General features: G+C 45.1%; 1 protein-coding gene across 4 annotated transcripts in view; it reads right to left on the minus strand.

The window, feature by feature from the left end:
* The window catches only part of Rhbdl2 (rhomboid like 2), a 44043-nt gene that overhangs the window by 2330 nt on the left and 22104 nt on the right, over positions 1-19609 (minus strand). For 3 of the 4 annotated variants that reach the window (XM_050161440.1, XM_050161438.1, XM_050161439.1), the window contains 5 exons: positions 15787-15935; positions 12347-12459; positions 4806-4906; positions 2852-2912; positions 376-437 (listed from right to left, as the gene is read on the minus strand). In XM_050161440.1, coding sequence (XP_050017397.1) covers positions 376-437; positions 2852-2912; positions 4806-4906; positions 12347-12459; positions 15787-15935 — 486 coding nt within the window. The remainder of the gene's footprint in view (positions 1-375; positions 438-2851; positions 2913-4805; positions 4907-12346; positions 12460-15786; positions 15936-19609) is intronic. The other variant, XM_050161441.1, reaches the window with a different exon arrangement.

Genomic DNA, 19609 nt, shown 5'->3' on the forward strand with positions numbered 1-19609 from the left:
AGAGAGAGAGAGAGAGAGAGAGAGAGAGAGAGAGAGAGAGAGAGAGAAAGAAAGGCAGGAAGGCAGGAAGGCAGGAAGGCAGGAAGGCAGGAAGGAAGGAAGGCAGGAAGGAAGGAAGGCAGGCAGGCAGGCAGGCAGGCAGGAAGGAAGGAAGGAAGGAAGGAAGGAAGGAAGGAAGGAAGGAAGGAAGAGGAAGGAAGGAATCTGGATATAGCACTCCTATATTCCTATGGTGTGGTTGGAGGCAGAGACGGGATGGAAGGCAAGAACCAATTCTGAAAGTTGTCCTCTGACCTCCACATACACAACATGAACGTACGTGTACATGTGCATACGCACACATGCATCAAGCATGAAGAAAGGAAGTAAACTCACCGGAGACCCATTTGCAGGGACAAAGAACCTTCTGTAGAGAGCAAATCCCATATCCAGTGCAACTAGAAGAGAAGACACCCGATGAAGCCTCGGATCTCCACACTGGATAGAGTTTTGTTCCCCTCAGCCCTGTCTTGTTTGACTCTGCTGCTGGGCCAGCTGCTATTCTTAGAGCTCCCCCTCCAGCAATTCATTAATTCTCATAACAGCCCAATGAAGTGGAGTTATCAGTAACCCAGTTATGAATTTATTAATCAAAGAAGTAGTTGTTGGTTATATTCCAGCTGACAGCACTATTCTCACAGTAGACATAGAGCAAAGAGCCCTGACCTATGGGGGGGGGGGGGGCGTGCATTGCCAGGTATGTTGGTTGATGCCTATAGTCCCAGTACTTGGTAGGCAGAGGCAGGCAAATTTCTGTTAGTTCGAGGCCAGCCTCCTCTACATACCAAGTTCCAGGCCAGCCAAGGCTACAGAGGGAGAGCCTATTTCAAAAACCAATCAAGCAAACAAAAGACAACAGTGTGTGTGCTATGTTATACTGAGTATGACAGAGAAAATACAGAGGAAGGAGGATTGGGGTGTCAGGAATAGGCTGTCCTTTAAAATATTATGTTTAATTAATTTAGTGTGCGAGTGTGGGTGTGTGCATTGGTGTGCCACAGTGCTTGTGTGGAGTCAGAGGACATCTCGCAGAAGTCAGTTGTTCCCTGCCTCCACTACGTGGCTCCTGGGAACTCAGGATGTCAGGCTTGGTGGCAGGCATGTTTACCCACTGACTGAGCCAGACATTTCATCGGCCAGGCTGTCATGTTTTACTAGGAGGATCGGGGAAGCTCTCCAGGAATCCTTCCCTGGCTGGGACAAGCCATGTTACTGTGTAAAGAAAGAACCTTTCAGACCAAGTGAAGAACAAGATTGGATTTCCTGAGGCAGAAACGACCCCTAAATCACCAAGAGCGTAATCATCTGGGAACTTCTGCTTTATTTTGCTCAAGATACGGTTTTACTATATATCCCAGGATAGTCTTGAGTTTACTGTCTAGCCCAAGTGGGCCCAAACTTACAGGAATCCTCCTGCCTTGACCTCCACAGGGCTGGGATTCTGGGCAGGAGCCATGACTCTTGACACCAAGAACTAAATTACTTGGCACAATTACTAAAAATGAAATTCTCTGGCTCACCCTAGACAGGTGAATGAGAAATTAAAGGCGAGGGTCAGCCTCCCGTGTTGCAGAGAGATTTCCAGGAGGTTCTGGACTTGAATTAAGAATAAAGAGGTAGGTGTCGGGATTAGGCGAGGAGCTGGGGGAAGATGCTCGGGGATTTTGAGACAGGGACTTTGATATACGACTGACATCTCCGTGACAGGAAGGCTTTGAGGGTCTGAGTACGGGTGACAGGAGTCTGATGAGATTTTTGGTTTGCTTGCCTGGTGAGACCAGGAAAGACTCATTCTGGCTGTTAGATGGGAAATAGAATGCAAGAACAGGAGCAGAGAGACCAGGTAGAGGATTGCCTTAGCAACCCACGTGAAGGTAATGGCATTTTCTGCACAAAGGATCCAAGACATGGAACACAACTATAGCTCACTTGGTAGAATGTTTATACCTTGCAGAAAACCCAGGGTTGGATTGCTGGCACTGTATAAAGCCAGGAAAGACAACACAGGTCTACAATCTTAGTGCTCAGGAAGTAGGAGCAGGAGAAGGAGTTCAAGGTTGTCCTCAGCTACTTCTCAAGTTCAAGGCCATCCTGCTCTACCTACACGAACCTACACAAATTGAAAATTTAGAAATTTAGGAAGAAGTTAGACTACCTCAGTAGATTTGGTTTTTGTTTGTTTCTGGTTGTTTTTTTTTTTTTTTTTTGGTTTTTGTTTTTTTGAGACAGGGTCTCTCTGTAGCTTTGGAGCCTGTCCTGGAACTCCCTTTGTAGACCAGGCTGGCCTCGAACTCACAGAGATCCGCCTGCCTCTGCCTCCCGAGTGCTGGGATTAACGGCGGGCTTTTTTTTTTTTTTTTTTTTTGGTTTTTGTTTTTTTGAGACAGGGTCTCTCTGTAGCTTTGGAGCCTGTCCTGGAACTAGCTCTTGTAGACCAGGCTGGCCTCGAACTCACAGAGATCAGGTATCTGCCTGCCTCTGCCTCCTGAGTGCTGAGATTAAAGGCATGTGCCACCACCGCCCAGCTATCTCAGTAGTTTTTAAGCTTTTCCTTTGCAGATAAAAATCATATGCCCTCCATTGCACGAAAATGAGAATCCAGAACAGAACGCATAAGTGAAGCTATGGAGAGAGGCATAGCACACATCCGGAGTCCTGGCGCATCCACAGAGGCACCTCTACCAGCGGCCAGTTCTCCCCAACACTAGACTATCAACCGTCCCTCATGGTGGGGTGGGGGACCCCGAGGAGCCCCTCAGAAAGCTGAGGAGGAAGAGACTGAGGGAGTAAAGTGTTCACCAAGGTCACTTACTTATCAGGATGATGGCAAGCAGTCTGAAGATCCCAAAGGCAGGAATCATTTCTCGAAAATTCTGGGAAAGAGATAAGAATATGATCTATAAGCAAATGTCATCTTAGCCTGACTCCCTCTTCATTTGCTGTTTCATTTAAAGCAATGTTTATTGGTTTTCTTTTTGCTTTTGGTTTTGTTTTCGAGATAGGGTTTCTCTGTGCAGCCCTGGCAGTCCTGGAACTTGCTCTGTAGACCAAGCTGGCTTTGAACTCATAGAGATCCGCCTGCCTCTGCCTCCTAAGTGCCAGGATTAAAGGTATGGGTCACCATACCCAGCTTAAAGCAATGCTTATTCATTAAAGATTTAAAAGACAAATTATATGTCCAACAGTCAAGTTTTCAAATGCATCAGAAAAAAACAAGGCTGCTTGCTGTACTTTGGACCACAAAACAAAATATACTGCTTAATTGTATAATGTAAATTGATGTGGGAGTGTCATATCAATCTGTTGATTTCATTGGCTGAGCAATAAAGAAACTGCTTGGCTGGCCCTCATAGGTTAAAGCATAGATGGGAGGAGAAAACAGAATAGAATTCTGGGCGGAAGAGGAAGTGAGGTCAGACTCTGCTCTGCTCCCGGAGAGACCCGACAACTCTGCTCTCTGGAGCAGAGACACCATGATGGACGGAGGCTAGAATCTTCCCGGTAAGCGCACCTTGGGGTGCTTACATACATTATTAGAAATGGGCTAGTCCAGGTGCGAGAATTAGCCTGTAAGGGTTAGAGTTCATGGGCCAAGCAGTTCTTAAATGAATACAGTTTGTGTGCTGTTATTTCGGGCATGAGCTAGCCAAGCGGCCGGGGTGTTGGGGACGCAGCCCCGCCGCTCCTATTTCAACAGTAAATTACATAATTTCATTACAAGTAACATAAAATTAGCATTTAACTTGTCAATAAATGGAGAGATGAGTCTAGTAAAATATTTCTAAGCCTTTCTGGTTGTTATTCTTTTACTATTTCATCTTCTTTCCCTGTAGGAGTTAAGAGAGATTTACCCAATATTTGAGCATTTCCTTCACTTTTTTACAAGACTGGAAACGGCAGACTATTATTTTTAAATTACATTTTCAGAAATGTATCATGTGTGTGTGTGTGTACACCCATGCCTCACATGTGTAGGTCACATGACATGTGGGAATAGGTCTTCTCCTTTCACCATATGAGGATTGAATTCAAGCGTTAGGGCCTGGTGGCAAGACCTTTACCTGCTGAGTCATCTTGCTGGCCCTAGGCTGTTATTTTTAATCGAACTTTAGCTCCCTGGGAAGAAAGTTTATTATTTGAAAGGGGAGGGAGAAGCAACTTAATAAATCAAAACACAGATGTCTGACTACGTGGTATCCTGGTGACGGCCTGACACAAAGGGTTACAACAGACAGACTGGGAGTTGTCTCTTCTAGTGGCCAAACAATTCTTAGCTAAGAACTCAGTAAATGGTGATAAATCAGGATGCCCTGAATCAAACAACTACTCATTTATAAAGAAAACAAAAAGCAAAAAAAGTCTAAGAGCTGGCGAGATGGCTCCAGAGGATTTGGGTTTGAGTCTAACACCCACATAATGGCTCACGACCATCTGTAACTCCACCTTGAGGGGGTCAGATCCCTCTTCTTACCTCTACACACTCCAAGTATGTACATGGCACACATATATACATAGAGGGAAAATACACATAAAATAATATAATAAATATATTTATAACATAAATAATAAACAAGTTGGATTTTTTTTAAAGTCCAGAAATGGGGTACGGTGGTCTTTGCTTGTCATCTCTGCACGTAAAAGGGTAAAGCCCCAGAACCTAGGCGAGGAGCAAAGTAAAGGCCATCCTCTGCCCACATGTCAGGTACCAGGCTAGCCTGGGCTACATGACAGCCTGTCTTTGAGACTTCCACCCCCAAAATTCTTACCACTATAACATTCATAAAATAGCCTCCCATCAGTGCATAGACTCCTCCTGAAGCACCCACGAGAGACTTAAGGGGGTCAAAAATGGAGCTGGCGAGGGACCCTGGAGAAATAAAACACAAAAGGCCAGACAGAACTGTAAGAATTATAAATGAAGTAGGTTTTAAAAAGTCTAAAGTAAAAATATGAGACATTTTGACCATTTTCATATTAGCAAGCAACAATTCTACCTTGTCCTTCTGTGCTATGTAGATTCGGGCACACAGGTTATTTCCGAAACATTAAACATCTGCTAACATCTGCTAAAAGTTAAACAGACAGGAGCTCAGGCTCTGGAGCCAGACTCATTATCCATGACTTCAGGACATTATGTCTCCTGTCTATACCATGGAAATACGAATAAAACAGTCCCCAGTAGGCTTTGAGAGGACATGAAAGACTTGATACACATATCATCTGAAAGCACTGGGTGATGTGTTTTGTAGCCTGGCTAGCTATGATGTCAGCTGGGCCAGTGAGACTGCTCAGCCGGTAAAAGCTTGCTGCCAAGCCCAATAACTTGATCCCTGGGACCCACATGGGGGAAGGAAAGAACCAGCTCCAACAGGTTGTCCTCTGACCTCCACAAGAGTCTACACGCACATACACACGTACACAAAAAAATAAGTGTTCTGAGTACTAGAGGTATTCTTATCTCCTGTAATTATAAAAAATAGCTGTACCCTCTGAGCCTGAAGGTGGCCTCAGCATCCTTCTTGTCATAAGGTCCAATCATATCCTCCAAGCAAGATGAAACTCACTTAGTAACCCAATCCTAGATATCTGTACCAAAAGGTGAGCCAAATGATGTCTTTGCTATGCTTTTTACTTTCATGGTTTGTCTTTTCCTCTCATGACCTCCCTTGGGATGTAATAGCATCTATATTTTGTGTTAAAAAGAATGTTTGAGGGTTGGAGATATGGCTCAGCTGTTACAAGCACCGGCTGCTCTTCCTAGTAGCTCACAACTGCCCATAACTCCAGTTCCAGGAGATCTGATGCTTAGTCTGGTCACTGCAGGCACTGTATGCATGTGTGCATGTAGGCACTGTATGCATTGTGCCATGTGTGCATGCAGACACTATGCATGTGTGCATGAAGACACTGTATGAATGTGTGCCATGTGTGCATGCAGACACTGTATGCATGTGTGCCATGTGTGCATGCAGGCAAAACTCCCATACACGTGAAAACAAATAAAGGATGTGCTGAGGAAGCACTCAGGGAGGAACAACTTCTCAAAAGAAATTTCTCTTATGAGGAGGGGGAGGGGAAGGGGAGGGACACAAGAGGAGGAGGAGAAACATCTCCAACATGCATACCATGGTACTCTCAAACACACACACACATACATACATACATACATACATACATACATACATATGTAGAATGAAAAGTTGGCACAGAAGCACATACTTTTAATCCCAGCACATGGTAGGCAGAGGTAGGAGGACTGCCACAAATTCAAGGTCAGTCTGGTCTACATTGTAAAATCCTATCTCAAAAAACAAGAGCAAAACACAATAAATGGGAAAATTTTTACCACAGTATATTCACCAGATAATAAATAAAAAGATGGGAAATGGATTTTGTTGTTGTTTTGGTCTTTTAATTTTATTTTTTAACCCACATCTTACTAAGTGGCCTTGGGCTACCCTGGAACTTATTCCGTAGGCCAGGCTGGCCTGAGTGCTGGGATTAAAGTTGTGCTACCACACCTGGCCTGATAACTATTTTTAAAATTGAATTAAATTTTAAAATCTTTCCACAAAGCAAATTACAGGCTGAGATGGCTTTATTGCTGGGGTTTTGTTTTTTTTTTTTTTTTTTTTTTGACAGTGTCTCACATAGACCAAGCTGTTTACAAACTTGTTACGTAGCAGAGGGTAGCCTTAAACTCCTGATCCTCCTGCCTCCATCTCCTGGGTGTTAGGATTATAGGCATCCACCCCACTTCTCTGCTGACCTGTAACAATCATTGAAGTGAGAAGGGATTGCAGGGCTGAGAATATGCCTCAGTGGCAGAGTGCCTGCCTCCCTACTGGGTGCAAGGCTCTGGGTTTGATCCCCAGAGTAATGACAACTCCACCTAACCTTCTCCATAAAGCCGAAGAGGCTAAGACACGTCCCTGCTTGTTGTAGGAAGCAAGCAGTACTTTAGTGCAAAATGAGCAAATTCATTACAAGAAAACTACAGCCAAGGACTATGGGATCTGACCCAGTAGGAGAGCACTTGCCCAAATCTGAGTGCCCTGGAAACAAAGGAAGAAGGGAGGGTGTTATGGAATAATAGCTTAAGCTGTGTTACATTTGTTTATGCTGTGGGCTATTTATTTAGTGATGCAAAGAATTGTTGCATTCTTTGATGTTGCATTTGTTTAACTCTGTGAAGCTGTGTTACTTTGCCTGCCTGAAACACCTGACTGGTCTAATAAAGAGTTGAATAGCGGGCTGGAGAGATGGCTCAGTGGTTAAGAGCATTGCCTGCTCTTCCAAAGGTCCTGAGTTCAATTCCCAGCAACCACATGGTGGCTCACAACCATCTGTAATGGGGTCTGGCGCCCTCTTCTGGCCTTCAGGCATACACGCAGAAAGAATATTGTATACAAAATAAATAAATAAATAAATATTAAAAAAAAAAAAGAGTTGAATAGCCAATAGCAAGGCAGGAGAAGGATAGGTGGGGCTGCCAGGCAGAGAGAGCAAATAATAGGAGAAATCTAGACTCTAGAGAAGCAAGAAAAGGAGAAGTAGAGGAAGACACCAGGAGCCAGCTACACAGCCAGCCACAGAGTAAGAAGTAAAGAAAGATAAATAGAATAAAGAAAGATAAAAGGCCCAGAGGCAAAACATAGAAGAGAAACGGGTTGATTTAAGTTAGAAAACTGGCCAGAATTAAGCCAAGCTAAGGCCAGGCATTCAGAAGTAAGAGTAAGTCTCCATGTATTATTTGGGAGCTGGGTGGTGGGCCCCCAAAGAGGAGGAGGGAGGAAAGGAGAAAGAGAGGAAGGAAGGGAGAGAAAGGGGTAGGAAAGGAAGGAGAGATGGAGGAGGAAGAGGAAGGGGAGGAGGAGAGAGAACCAATACTTCTGGCCTCAGCTGGCACTTGCCCTCATATGCACACACCCACCTACATACACATAATTAAAAACAACATAAATCAGCCTGGTGGTGGTGGGCACACTCCTCTAATCCCAGCTTCAGGAGGCAGAAGCTGGTGAATCTCTGAGAGTTCGAGACCAGCTTGTTCCACAGAGTGAGTTTCAGGACAGCCAAGGCTACTCACCAAGGAAACCCTGTCTCCAAAAACAAAACAAAACAAAAAAATCAAATAAACAAAACAAAATTAGTCTTTTAAAACTTTAATAAATTGAATCCAATAGTTTATAAAAATCATAACATACTATGGCCAAGTGGCATTTGACCTCCCCAAAGCGAGCTTGGATCAACATGAGAAAGTCAATGTCATTCTATATATCACAAACCAAAATGGACAAATTGTATAAATAAACAAAAAATAAGCTAATAAAAAGAGAGGGGTATGGAAAGAAAAGAGGCTGCAGAGGCATCTTAGCTGTACAGCCTCGCTCAGCAAACATGTAGGCACTGGCTTAATCCCTACCCTACCAAAATCGAAAAAGGGAATGAATGACAAAATGCAGACAGAAGAAAATATCTGCATGTCATATATAGTTCCATTCAATAAAGAACGTGAGCCAAAATTTCAAATGGGCAGATGATTCAAACAAACCTTTCAGAGACGCCAAAACGGCAAGAGGGAGTCATGAGCCATCAGAAATACACATTTAACCCCACCCGATTAGCACTAGTCACATAACAGACAGGCTAATACAAAGAAAACTAACAGTACTAAACTATTTGTCTATGAAAGAGCAGGGACTTCTGCTGTTGACATGAAACAGTTCACTCTACTGTCATATGCCCTACAAAAATGTGGGTTCCAGGGTCCCATCCCCAGAGTGTCTGAGTCAGTAGGTCTGGTGGGATCTGAGAGGGATCTGAGCAGCCTCAGGTGTCCTGAGCTCTCCAGGTGTCTGTGACCATCAGTCAGCTTGCGGATGCCGAGCGGAAGGCAAGCAGCATAGCTCAGTCTTTTCATGTGCTCCTGTGAGCTTACGGGAAGGGGAATTCTAGGGTCAGATCTGATCTGGCCCCAACACTCTGCCTTAACAGTTTCTTCTGACGCTGGCACTGTGGATCGGCAGGCACACCTCAAGGTAGCAAGGGTAAGAAACTGAGGTGACAGGGCACATGGAGAAGCGTAGAGAAAAGGCAAGGGTGACAGAGAGCTCATTTGGCATCTTGGCTTTCTTTTGACCACTGGGAATCACTAGGTTCTAGTCTATTTGCAGGTGATCCCAACAGATTGGGAACCATAGACCTGAATGGCGAGAGAAACCTGCCAAGAAGCAATTGCCCAAATCACCAGAGACCGTGAGATAACCCTTCACGTCCTCCTGCAGGACTTCTCTGATGCTGGGGCAGTGCTGCCCACAGGTTCAAATCCAGCCCTGGGCGGAGCAGGAATGTGTAATAGATGCACGAAGCCCACAAGTCTACACCTCTGTATTCGAGGACAGGACAAAAAGATGCAGGAAGAAACAGAAAGAGAAGAACCTGGATACAGTAGGTGGGGCATCTGATGGGGAGCCAAGCCTTGGCACCAGGCCTTCACAAAGCTCTGTTTACTATAGCTTGAGACTGCTTCCTGCTGTCCATATTCCTGCCACTGCACACTACAAATCAGCAAGTCTCTCAATAGCAGTTGACAAATATCTCCCATCATCTAAGGAGGAAAGGAAAAGCAAACACTAAACTGAGTTGAATTGTAATCCCTAAACCACATGTTGACATCCAATGCCCAGGAATAATATTTGAAAACAGGAGATCTTATTGGATTTGTTTGTTTGTTTTGTTTTTTGAGACAGGGTTTCTCTGGGTAGCCATGACTATCTTGGAACTCAGTCTAGACCAGGCTGACCTCGAAACCAGAGATCCATCTCTACCTCCCGAGGGCTGGGAGTAAGGTGTGCACCACCACAACCCATCGAGATCTTATTTGAAAATAAGGCTACAAAGGAGAAAAATATTGGTACCAGATGTGGTAGTGTGTGATGGACAATTTTATGTCAATTTGACACAAGTTAAAATTATCTGAAGGGCTGGAGATTGGCTCAGAGGTTAAGAGCATAGGCTGCTCTTCCAGAGGCCCTGAGTTCAATTCCCAGCAACCACATCTTGGCTCACAACCATCTGTATTAATACCCAGTGCCCTCTTCTGGCCTGCAGGCATACAGGCAGGCAGAACACTGTATATATAAACAAATAAATTTAAATAAATAATAAAATGAAATCATCAAGGGGGAACTTCAGTCAAGAAAATGCCTCCATAAGATAAAGATTGGACTATAGGTAGGCCTGTAGGGCATTTTTTAAATTAGTGATTGATGAGGGAGGGTTCAGCCCATTGTGGGTGGTACCACCCCAAAGCTGGTGGTCCTGGGTTCTATAAGAAAGCAGGCTGAGCAGGCCATGAGGAGCAAGCCAGTAAGCAGCACTCCTCCATGGCCTCTGCATCAGCTCTGCCTCCAGGTTCCTGCCCTGTTTGAGTTTTTCTCCTGAATCCCTTCATTGGTAACTAGCAATGCTGAAGTGTGAGCTGAATGAACCTTTTCTCCCCAACTTGCTTTTTGGTCACGTGTTTCATCCCAGCAATAGAAACCCTAAGACATGACTCATTCCTGCAGTCTCAGTACGGGGAAGGCTAAGGCAGAGGATCTGGTGTTTGAGACCAGTTTGGGCTACATTAGAGAGTGCTTAGGCAGCTTGAGCTATGAGACCAGTCTCAAAAACAGAAAGGTTGGGCTGTGGTGGTGCATGTCTTTAATCCCAGCACTTGGGGCCAAAGGCAGGTGCATATCTGAGTTCAAAGTCAACCTGGTCTGTAGAGAGAGTTCCAGGACAGCCAGGGCTACACAGAGAAACCCTAACTCATAAAAGAAAACAGAATTAGAGAACAGAAAAAAAGAAAGGCTGGGGATGCGGCTCAGCAGGTCTTTGCCTAGAAGTCAGAAAGCTGCTGAGACCCCAACACCATATAAACCCAGAATCCTACCACTGGGGAAGTGGTGGGAGGAGGATCGGGAATTCAGAGCATCCTTGGTTATTTAGCAAGTTAAAGGCTAGCCTGGGCTACAGGATGCCCTGCCTCAAAAAGCAATGGGGGAAGGGGTAAAACAACTCAGTTATCCTTTAAGGAGTCAACAACTAGACAAGACTGTAACACAGCTGGGCGGTGGTGGCGCACGCCTTCAATCCCAGCACTCAGGAGGCCGAGGCAGGTGGAGCTCTGTGAGTTCGAGGCCAGCCTGGTCTACAAGAGCTAGTTCCAGGACAGGCTCCAAAGCTACAGAGAGACCCTGTCTCGAAAAACCAAACCAAAACATAACAAAACCGTAAACAGAATACTTCTCTGCAGTGGCAAAAATTAACCGTGATGCTTTTCTGAAATGACACAAACGAAGAGTGAGAACAGGCTAGTGCTTGTCAGCGGTAAAGAAGGAAGAGAGCTGGGAAGAAAGAGGCTGAGCCATAAAAAGGCAGAGTGAGGGTTCCCTGGGGTTGTGGGTATTTACTCTCTCAACTACATGACTGTGAACGGTGTGACCATGAACTGCGTGACCGTGAATATCTTGGCTGTGTTGCTATGTTAAAATTTATAGGATGGTGGACTGGGAAGTTGGTTCAGTGGTTAAGAGCACTGGCTGCTCTTCCAGAGTTCAATTCCCAGCAACCACATGGTGGCTCACAACCATCTGTAATGAGATCTGATGCCCTCTTCTGGCCTGCATGCCTACCTGCAGGCAGAACACTGTATACATAATAAATAAATTAAAAAATTTTTAAAAATTTACAGGATGGCAACACTGGGGACAAACGAGCAAAGCATTTGGGATCTTAAGGTACCATTTCTTAGAACTCATATCAATCTACAGCTTTCTCAAAATGAGAGCATTTATTTATTTTGGGATATCTATGTAGCCCTGGCTGATCTGGACTGGCTCTGAAGACTGCCTCCCAAGCGCTGGGGTTAAAATCGTGCACCACCACACCCAGCAAAGTGTCTTTCTTAAATACAAATCTGGCCATGTTACTCTCCAGGCCCTTTGGTCTAGCAGATCAGGGGCTTCAAGATCCAAACACCAAGCTGTTTGCAGTTTTGAATCATGTGAATGCTACAAGGTTAATCTGAGAACAGCCACTGTGACCTTTCTTCAGGCACTGGTAGCATCTCTAATATCTAATCTCTAGACCAGTCATCTCTAATACTTACCATGTTCCTTACCATGTTATAATTATGCATGTCATATGCTGGGTGCAGTAAATATTGACTCCAGCAAAAAGCCCACTGTAGGCATCTATTACCTTTGGCTTTGTCTCAAGAGCCCAGACGTGTCGAATCCATGTCCCCCAGAACACTGACCTGCAAGGACTCCTGCCAGGTACACCAGCCCCACTCGGAGGCCTTTGTGGACCATTTCCAAGGGGATGCCCAGAACAAGCTGCATGAAAAGATTGCCCACGATGTGCTGGACTCTGCAGAGACAAACACTGGTCAAATATCCAAGCGGCTGTGGTCATGGGAGACTTGCATGTGATAGTGCTCCTTAAGAATGTGCTAGAATCTTATTGCCTATCTTTTAATAGACAGAGAGAGCGAGCCCCTGTGGCAGCCAGAAGAAAGTGCCGCATCATTTAGCGCTGGAGTCACTGAAACTGTGGGCCACTCCATGTGAGTCTTAGGATCACAGTTACCGTCCTCCTGGCTGAGCATGAAGCCCTCTTAACCACTGAGCCCGTCTTCATTCTAGTTTTTTTAAGCAGGCAACTCTGTTGTCTGTTTTGTTCTCTTTTTTTTCTCTTCTCTTTTTAAAAAATAATTCTTAAGACTTTTTTATGTATATAGTGATCTATTTGCATGTATGCCTGCACAAAAGAGGGCATCAGATCCCACTATAGATGGCTGTGAGCCACCATGTGGTTGCTGGGAATTGAACTCGGGACCTCTGGAAGAGCTGTCAATGCTCTTAATGGCTGAGCCATCTCTCCAGCCCAACTCTTATCTATTTTGAAATAAAATCTTCTTTTGTTTGTTTGTTTTTGTTTTTTTGAGACAGGGTTTCTCTGTGTGGCCTTGGCTGTCCTAGAATTTGTCTTGTAGCCCGACTGGCCTTCGAACTCACAGAGATCCTCCTGCCTCTGCCTTCTGAGTGCTGGGATTAAAGGCATGTGCCACCACCACCTGGCTTGAAATAAAATCTTACCTGAAGCTTCGATATGTAAAACAAATAAAAGTATTTTAGAAATATAAATGTATAAATTTTGCTTTACAACAATTATAACTGAAACAAACACCAAGGAAACTAACTAAAAGAATGAAGTCCAGGCATGGTGGGCCACAACTTTCATTCCTTTTCCTGGGAGGCAGAGGCAGGTGGATTTCTATGAGTTCAAGGCCAGTCTGATCTACACAGTTCCAGTACAGCCAGGGCTACATCAAGAGACCCTGTCTCAAAACAAATTTTAATGAAAAACAAAAGTGCTCAAGGGCTCAGGATGTAGTTCAGAGGAAACAGCACTTGCTCGGCGCACATGAAGCTCCGGGCTTTAGGCGAAGCACCCAGCACCCTGCCCTGTGTGTCTGCTTAGTCACAGATCAAAAACTGGTCATTTAAATCCAGGGTGGGGTGGGTCACATGGGTGAAGCTCAATTCACCCAATACCACAGGGCTCCCCCAAAGAAACAGGACAGCCACAAGCAATTTGCTGGCCACAGTGGGCATGGGAGACCAAACACAATGAGTAAACACTTTTCACACTTTTTTTTTTTTTAAGACGTGTAGCCTATGCTGGCCTTGAAGTCTTGATCCTCCTGTCTCTACCTCCCACCTACTGAGATTGCAGGCAAGCACCATGGGTCGCCTGGTTCTAAGTAAAGTCTTGAGAGGCTCTCACATTTAAGAAACTGTAAATGAGGGGCTGGAGAGATGGCTCAGTGGTTAAGAGCACTGCCTGCTCTTCCAAAGGTCCTGAGTTCAATTCCCGGCAACCACATGGTGGCTCACAACCATCTGTAATGAGGTCTGGTGCCCTCTTCTGGCCTGCAGACATACACACAAACTGAATATTGTATACATAATAAATAAATAAATATTAAAAAAAAAACATTCCCGACACACACTTTAAAAAAAAAAAAAAAAAAAAGAAACTGTAAATGACCGGGTAGTAGTGATGCACGCATTTAATCCCAGCACTCAGGAGGAAGAGGCAGGCGGACCTCTGTGAGTTTGTGGTCAGCCTGGTCTACAGAGTGAGTTCCAGAACAGCAAGAACTACGGGGGGGGGGGGGGGGGGGGGGGGGGGGGGGGAGAAAGGAGGGAGGGTGGAAGGGAAGGAGGAAGGAACTGTAAACAAAACTAGGAAGCAAACATTGCCTCCCTGTTCATTATCTTTCTTTTTTGCTTCTTTCCCTCTTGTGTGTGTGTGTGTGTGTGTGTGTAGGGGGGGAGGGAGGTACAGGTGTTGTGTAACTGTACCCTGAGCCCAGGAGAGGGCGCTAGGGCTTCTCTTCCATCATTCACTGAGGCAGCACCTCTCCTGAACCCGAGGTCTGTGTTAGTCAGCTAGGCTGGCACCTAGGGAGCACCAGCAATCTTCCTGTCGCCACTTGTCACAGCGCTGAGGTGACACACACATGAGACCATGCCCAACAAGTGCTCTTAACCACTGTGCCTTCTCTCCAGTTCCACCTATGCGGCTTCTGTACCTCCTTGAGCTGCTAACTGGTAGAGAGTCGGTTAAATCCTAGTGCGCATCAGTCAATATGCTCACAAGTTAATATTTACAGTGCGTTTGGAGGAGGCAGACTGGTGGTTGATTCAGTTCTGCTTCTTCACCTAAAGGGTGACTGGACGGCATCAGAGTAGGGTGACCTACTTTTGGTTTGATAGTGATTTGGTCTTATCTCATTAATATTCTCTCTTTTTTTTTTTAAGACAGGGTTTCTCTGTGTAGCCCTAACTGGCTGTCCTGGAACTCACTCTATAGACCAGGTTGGCCTTGAACTCATAGAGTTCTCTGCTTCCAGAGTGCTGAAATCAAAGGTGTTCAGCTCATTAGCATTCTTATATCAATACTAACATTAGACAGATATGCAGAGTCCAGTACTTCTAGCTTCCAAGGGCACCAGTGCTCATGTGGCAGATACACACACACCAATCATCATCATCATCATCATCATCATCATCATCATCATCATCAATTATAACAACAAATGTTCCAAACAGATCAGTGGCAATTTGGATTTTTTTATCTCTCTTCCTTCACCCCACCCCCCATCCTCTGGGAGGATCTCACTATGTAGCCATGGCTGACCTGAAATTCTGTGTAGACCCGGCTAGATTTCAATTCAGGAGTCTGCTTGCATCTGCTTTCCTAGTGCTGGGATTCAAGGTATGTTCCATTGCACCCTGCTTTGTTTTACTTTTTTTTAAAAAATTAAATCTTAGTGTGTGTGTGTGTGTGTGTGTGTGTGTGTGTGTATAGACAATTTGTGGGGGTCAGTTCTTGCCTTCCACTATGTGGGTTCTGGGGATTGAACTAGGGTCGTTGGGTTTGGCAGGTGTCTTTACCTTACCCTCTGAGCCATCTCACAGACCCCCTGTTTTTATTTGTGTTTTAAGACAGAGTCTGGCCAAGTGGCTGGCTGGCCCGAAATTCGACATGTAGGTCATGTGGACCTCAAACCTGCCGTGATCTTCTTGCCTCTGACTGCCAAGTGCTGGAATGACAGGCATGTGCCACTTTGCCCAGCCTAACAATTACTTCTGATCTCTTCTGACACCGTCGGTCATCATCCCTTACCCGGCGTGGACCAGCATGTATGAGATAAACCTCCAGGCTTCTTCCCTCTTCTCGGGGAGGTAAGTTAAGGGACTTTCCAAGATCCCCTTGTCCAGAGTGATCCACTGTTTCTGAGGCTTCCACACAGCATAGTAAACAAACACGGCCAGCTGTCAAGGAGGAGCAATCATGCCGGTTAACCAGGCTTCCTCTAAAGGTGGGCCCCATTCAAACCCACGGGCAGTATCTGCGCCTGAGTGATTAGCTCTTCATGGGCTCCAAAGACGGTGGAGTTAAACTTCTCCCCCATCCCCCACAATGGTCAGACTTCCTCATGGTGAGGAGCAGCGTTAGGCCAGATTGTAATGAAGCAGATGAGTCCCTTTCTCTTTGCTCTCCTAACCCTCTGTTGTCACTCTGTGCTCTTGTCACCCTTCCTGATTACACGACCTGTGTCCCTCACCTTCACTCTGACTTCACAGCCAGAAACCTGGCAGACAGTGATGAAGATGGGTACCCCAGTGATGTCGTGTGAGGTCCTGTGTCCCAGTGATGTCATGTGAGGTCCTGTGTCCCAGTGATGTCGTGTGAGGTCCTACCTCCTGGTGTGATGGGAAGGGCACTTTACATTCTATGACATTCTTCACAACTCTAGCCTAACTATGAAAAAAAAATCAGACAGCCCCAGACAAGGACACTCTACAAGGTACCTGGCCAATATACTTCATCTTTATCAAGGTCATGAAAGACACTGAGAAGCTGTCCAGAGTCAGAGGAGCCTGGGGAGGCAGGACAACTTAATGCAGTGTGAAACCCCGTATTGGAAGGGACCAGAGAACGAGAAAGAGACATTAGTGAGAAAATCAATCAATCCAAGTAAAGCCTGAAGTTTAGTTATTAGTGCAGGTTCAGCCTCCGGAATATAAAATGTAAAATCCAAAATGCTCCCAATTTTGAAGTTTTTGAAAACCAATGAGACACTTGAAAAAGCTTCGGACATCTGAAGAGATGGTTCAGTGCTCTTCCAGAGGGTCCAGGTTTGATTCCCGTCACCCACACCGTGACTCCAGTTATCTGGCCTCTGAGGACATGAGACACGCACGTGGTACACACACATACGTAGGCAGAACACCATACACATAAAGTAGTAAAAATTTAGAGGACAAGTTTCAGGTTTCTATGTCCGTGCTGACCTTCATGGGTGTGCACTTACACATGGAGGCCAGAGGTCAACATCAGGCGCCAGACACATTGCTTTTTGAGACCGAGTCTCTCATTCACCTGAAGCTCAAACGGTAGGCTAGGCTGGCTGAGTAGCAAGCCTCGGGAATCCATCCATTTGTCTCCACCTCCCTAGAGCTGGGATTCAAGCGCACACCCTAACTCCTGACTCTTTTACATGGACTCTGGGGATCAAAGTCACGTCCACATACCTGCATGGGAAGTATTTTACAGACTGAACTATTTCCCCAGACCCAAACTTTTAGATTCGGGTGTACTAAAGTCTATTCAAATAGTCCAAAATTGGAGCCAGATAGATGTCTCAGCCATGAAGAATGTATCCACTGCTCCTGCAGAAGACCTGAGTTCAGTTCGCAGCATCCACACCTAACAGCTTACAACTGCTTCTAACTCCAGCTCCCGGGAATCTAGTGCCCTCTTCTGGCCTCTGAAGGAACTTGCACTCACACGCACAACCCTCCCTACTCCCACACACATATACTCATAATTTAAGAAATTATTCAGAAATATTCTGAAATACAGGCACTGAAGAGATGGCTCAGTGAATAAAACCATACATTGCTCTTCCAAAGGACCAGAATTCAATTCCCAGCACACATATCGAGCGGCTCACAACCATTTGTACCTCCAGCTCCAGAAGGGATCCAATAACTGGCTTCTTCAAGCACCAAAGAAATTGCAAGCATTTCTGTTAAGAGATACTCAGCCTCGGGACAGAGGTGGTGCACATCTTTAACCCTTGGGAGGCAGAGGCAGGTGGATCTCTGTGAGACCTTGGCCAGCCTGGTCTACAAAGTGAATTCCAGGACAGCCAGATGTATAACACAAAGAAATCCTATCTCAAAAAGAAAGAGAGAGAGAGAGAGAGAGAGAGAGAGAGAGAGAGAGAGAGAGAGAGAGAGAGAGAGAAAGAAAGAAAGAGGTACTCTTCCAACACTATGGCATTGGTGTTTTAGATCTAAGGCACTTTGGAACTTTGTAACATTAACAATGGAAGAATTTTTAGAACATTTCTTTTCTCTTTTTGAGACAGAGTTTCGTGAATCCCAGACTGGCCTTGAACTTGCAAAGTGGCAGAGGGTGACCTTGCTTGAAGTTCCGACCCTCCTGTCTCCAGTTCTTGAGAGCTAGGATTACAGGTAAGTCCTGCTGTATCTGGTTTTACAAAATGTCGGGGAGTAAATGCTGGGTTTCAAACACGCTAGGCAAGTCCTCTATCAACAGAGCAAATTCCTCAACTGGTTCTCCTGTAAGAGGCAGCAACTGCGGCCCCTTCTCCAGGACCTCACTGTGGGGAGCGATGCTCTGAAAGCATTGCCTTGTTCTTAAACACGAGATCACCTCCCGTTCTTTCTCCAGCGCCCCCCTTGTCCTCACGCGCACTCAGTACTGGGGGATGCACAGTCACACTGGGTAGTCCAGACACACAGAGAATCCAGACACAGAGCCTAGCGCTTGCTTCCCAGTCTTGCAATAAAGCCCCATAAGAAAGACGCCTCTGGAAATGGCTGTGGAATATTACTAGATGTGTTACAATTGTTTGTGCTGCGTTTGTTTAACCATGTAAAGATGTGTTGTATTTGTTTCACCTTGCCTGCTTAAGGCACCTGATTGGTCCAATAAAAAGCTGACTGGCCAATAGTTAGGCAGAAGAGGGATAGGCAGGATTGCTGGGCAGAAAGAATAAGTCAGAAGGGGAATCAAGGCTCAAGAGAGAAGAGAACAAGAGAGAAAGAGGGCAACACCTGGAGCCCCCCAGTCAGACATGGAGGAAGCTGGAAAGCAGAACATGCAGACAGAAAGAAAGGTTAAAGGCCCCAAGGCAAAATGTAGATGAAGAAAAACAGGTTAATATATGTTAAAAAAAAGAAAAAAGGCTGGTGGGACAAGCCTAAACGAAGGCTGAGCATTCATAATTGACAATAAGTCTCCTTGTCTTGATTTGGTAGTGGTTGGTGATCCAAGAAAGCCTGCTACAGGAAATGGTTGCACACTTGCTATGAAAGGTTTGGTTTCTGCAATGATTTATTTTATGTTCAGTTTGGCAAGGTTCATATAGACTCAGATACATCTTTAATCATTCCAGATGTTCCTATGAGTTTTTTTTTGCTCTTTTGTGTATTGTCTACCCATTAACTAGTTAGCTAGCTAGTGAATTACTTAGTTGCAGCATCCCACTATATAGCCTAGGATAGCCTCAAACTTGCTGTGTAGTCCAGGTTCTCTTAAACTCAAGATTCTTCTACTTCAGTTTCCAAGTCTAATATTACAAGATCATGTCCCCATGCCCACCTGAGATCATTTCTTTTTTTTTAATATTTATTTATTTATTATGTATACAATATTCTGTCTCTGTGTATACCTGAAGGCCAGAAGAGGGCACCAGACCTCATCACAGATGGTTATGAGCCACCATGTGGTTGCTGGGAATTGAACTCAGGACCTTTGGAAGAGCAGGCAATGCTCTTAACCTCTGAGCCATCTCTCCAGGCCCTGAGATCATTTCTTGAGATGAGATGAATATTTAATTTGTACCCTTTCCCCTCCATCTTGTGTGAAGATTCAGAAGAAAGCATTGATAGAAAAAGACTATTTCTTTTTT

This window comes from Alexandromys fortis, unplaced genomic scaffold (assembly GCF_014885135.2).
Source record: "Alexandromys fortis isolate MF-2015 unplaced genomic scaffold, M_Fortis_MF-2015_v1.1 scaffold_122, whole genome shotgun sequence".
Lineage (NCBI taxonomy): Eukaryota > Metazoa > Chordata > Mammalia > Rodentia > Cricetidae > Alexandromys > Alexandromys fortis.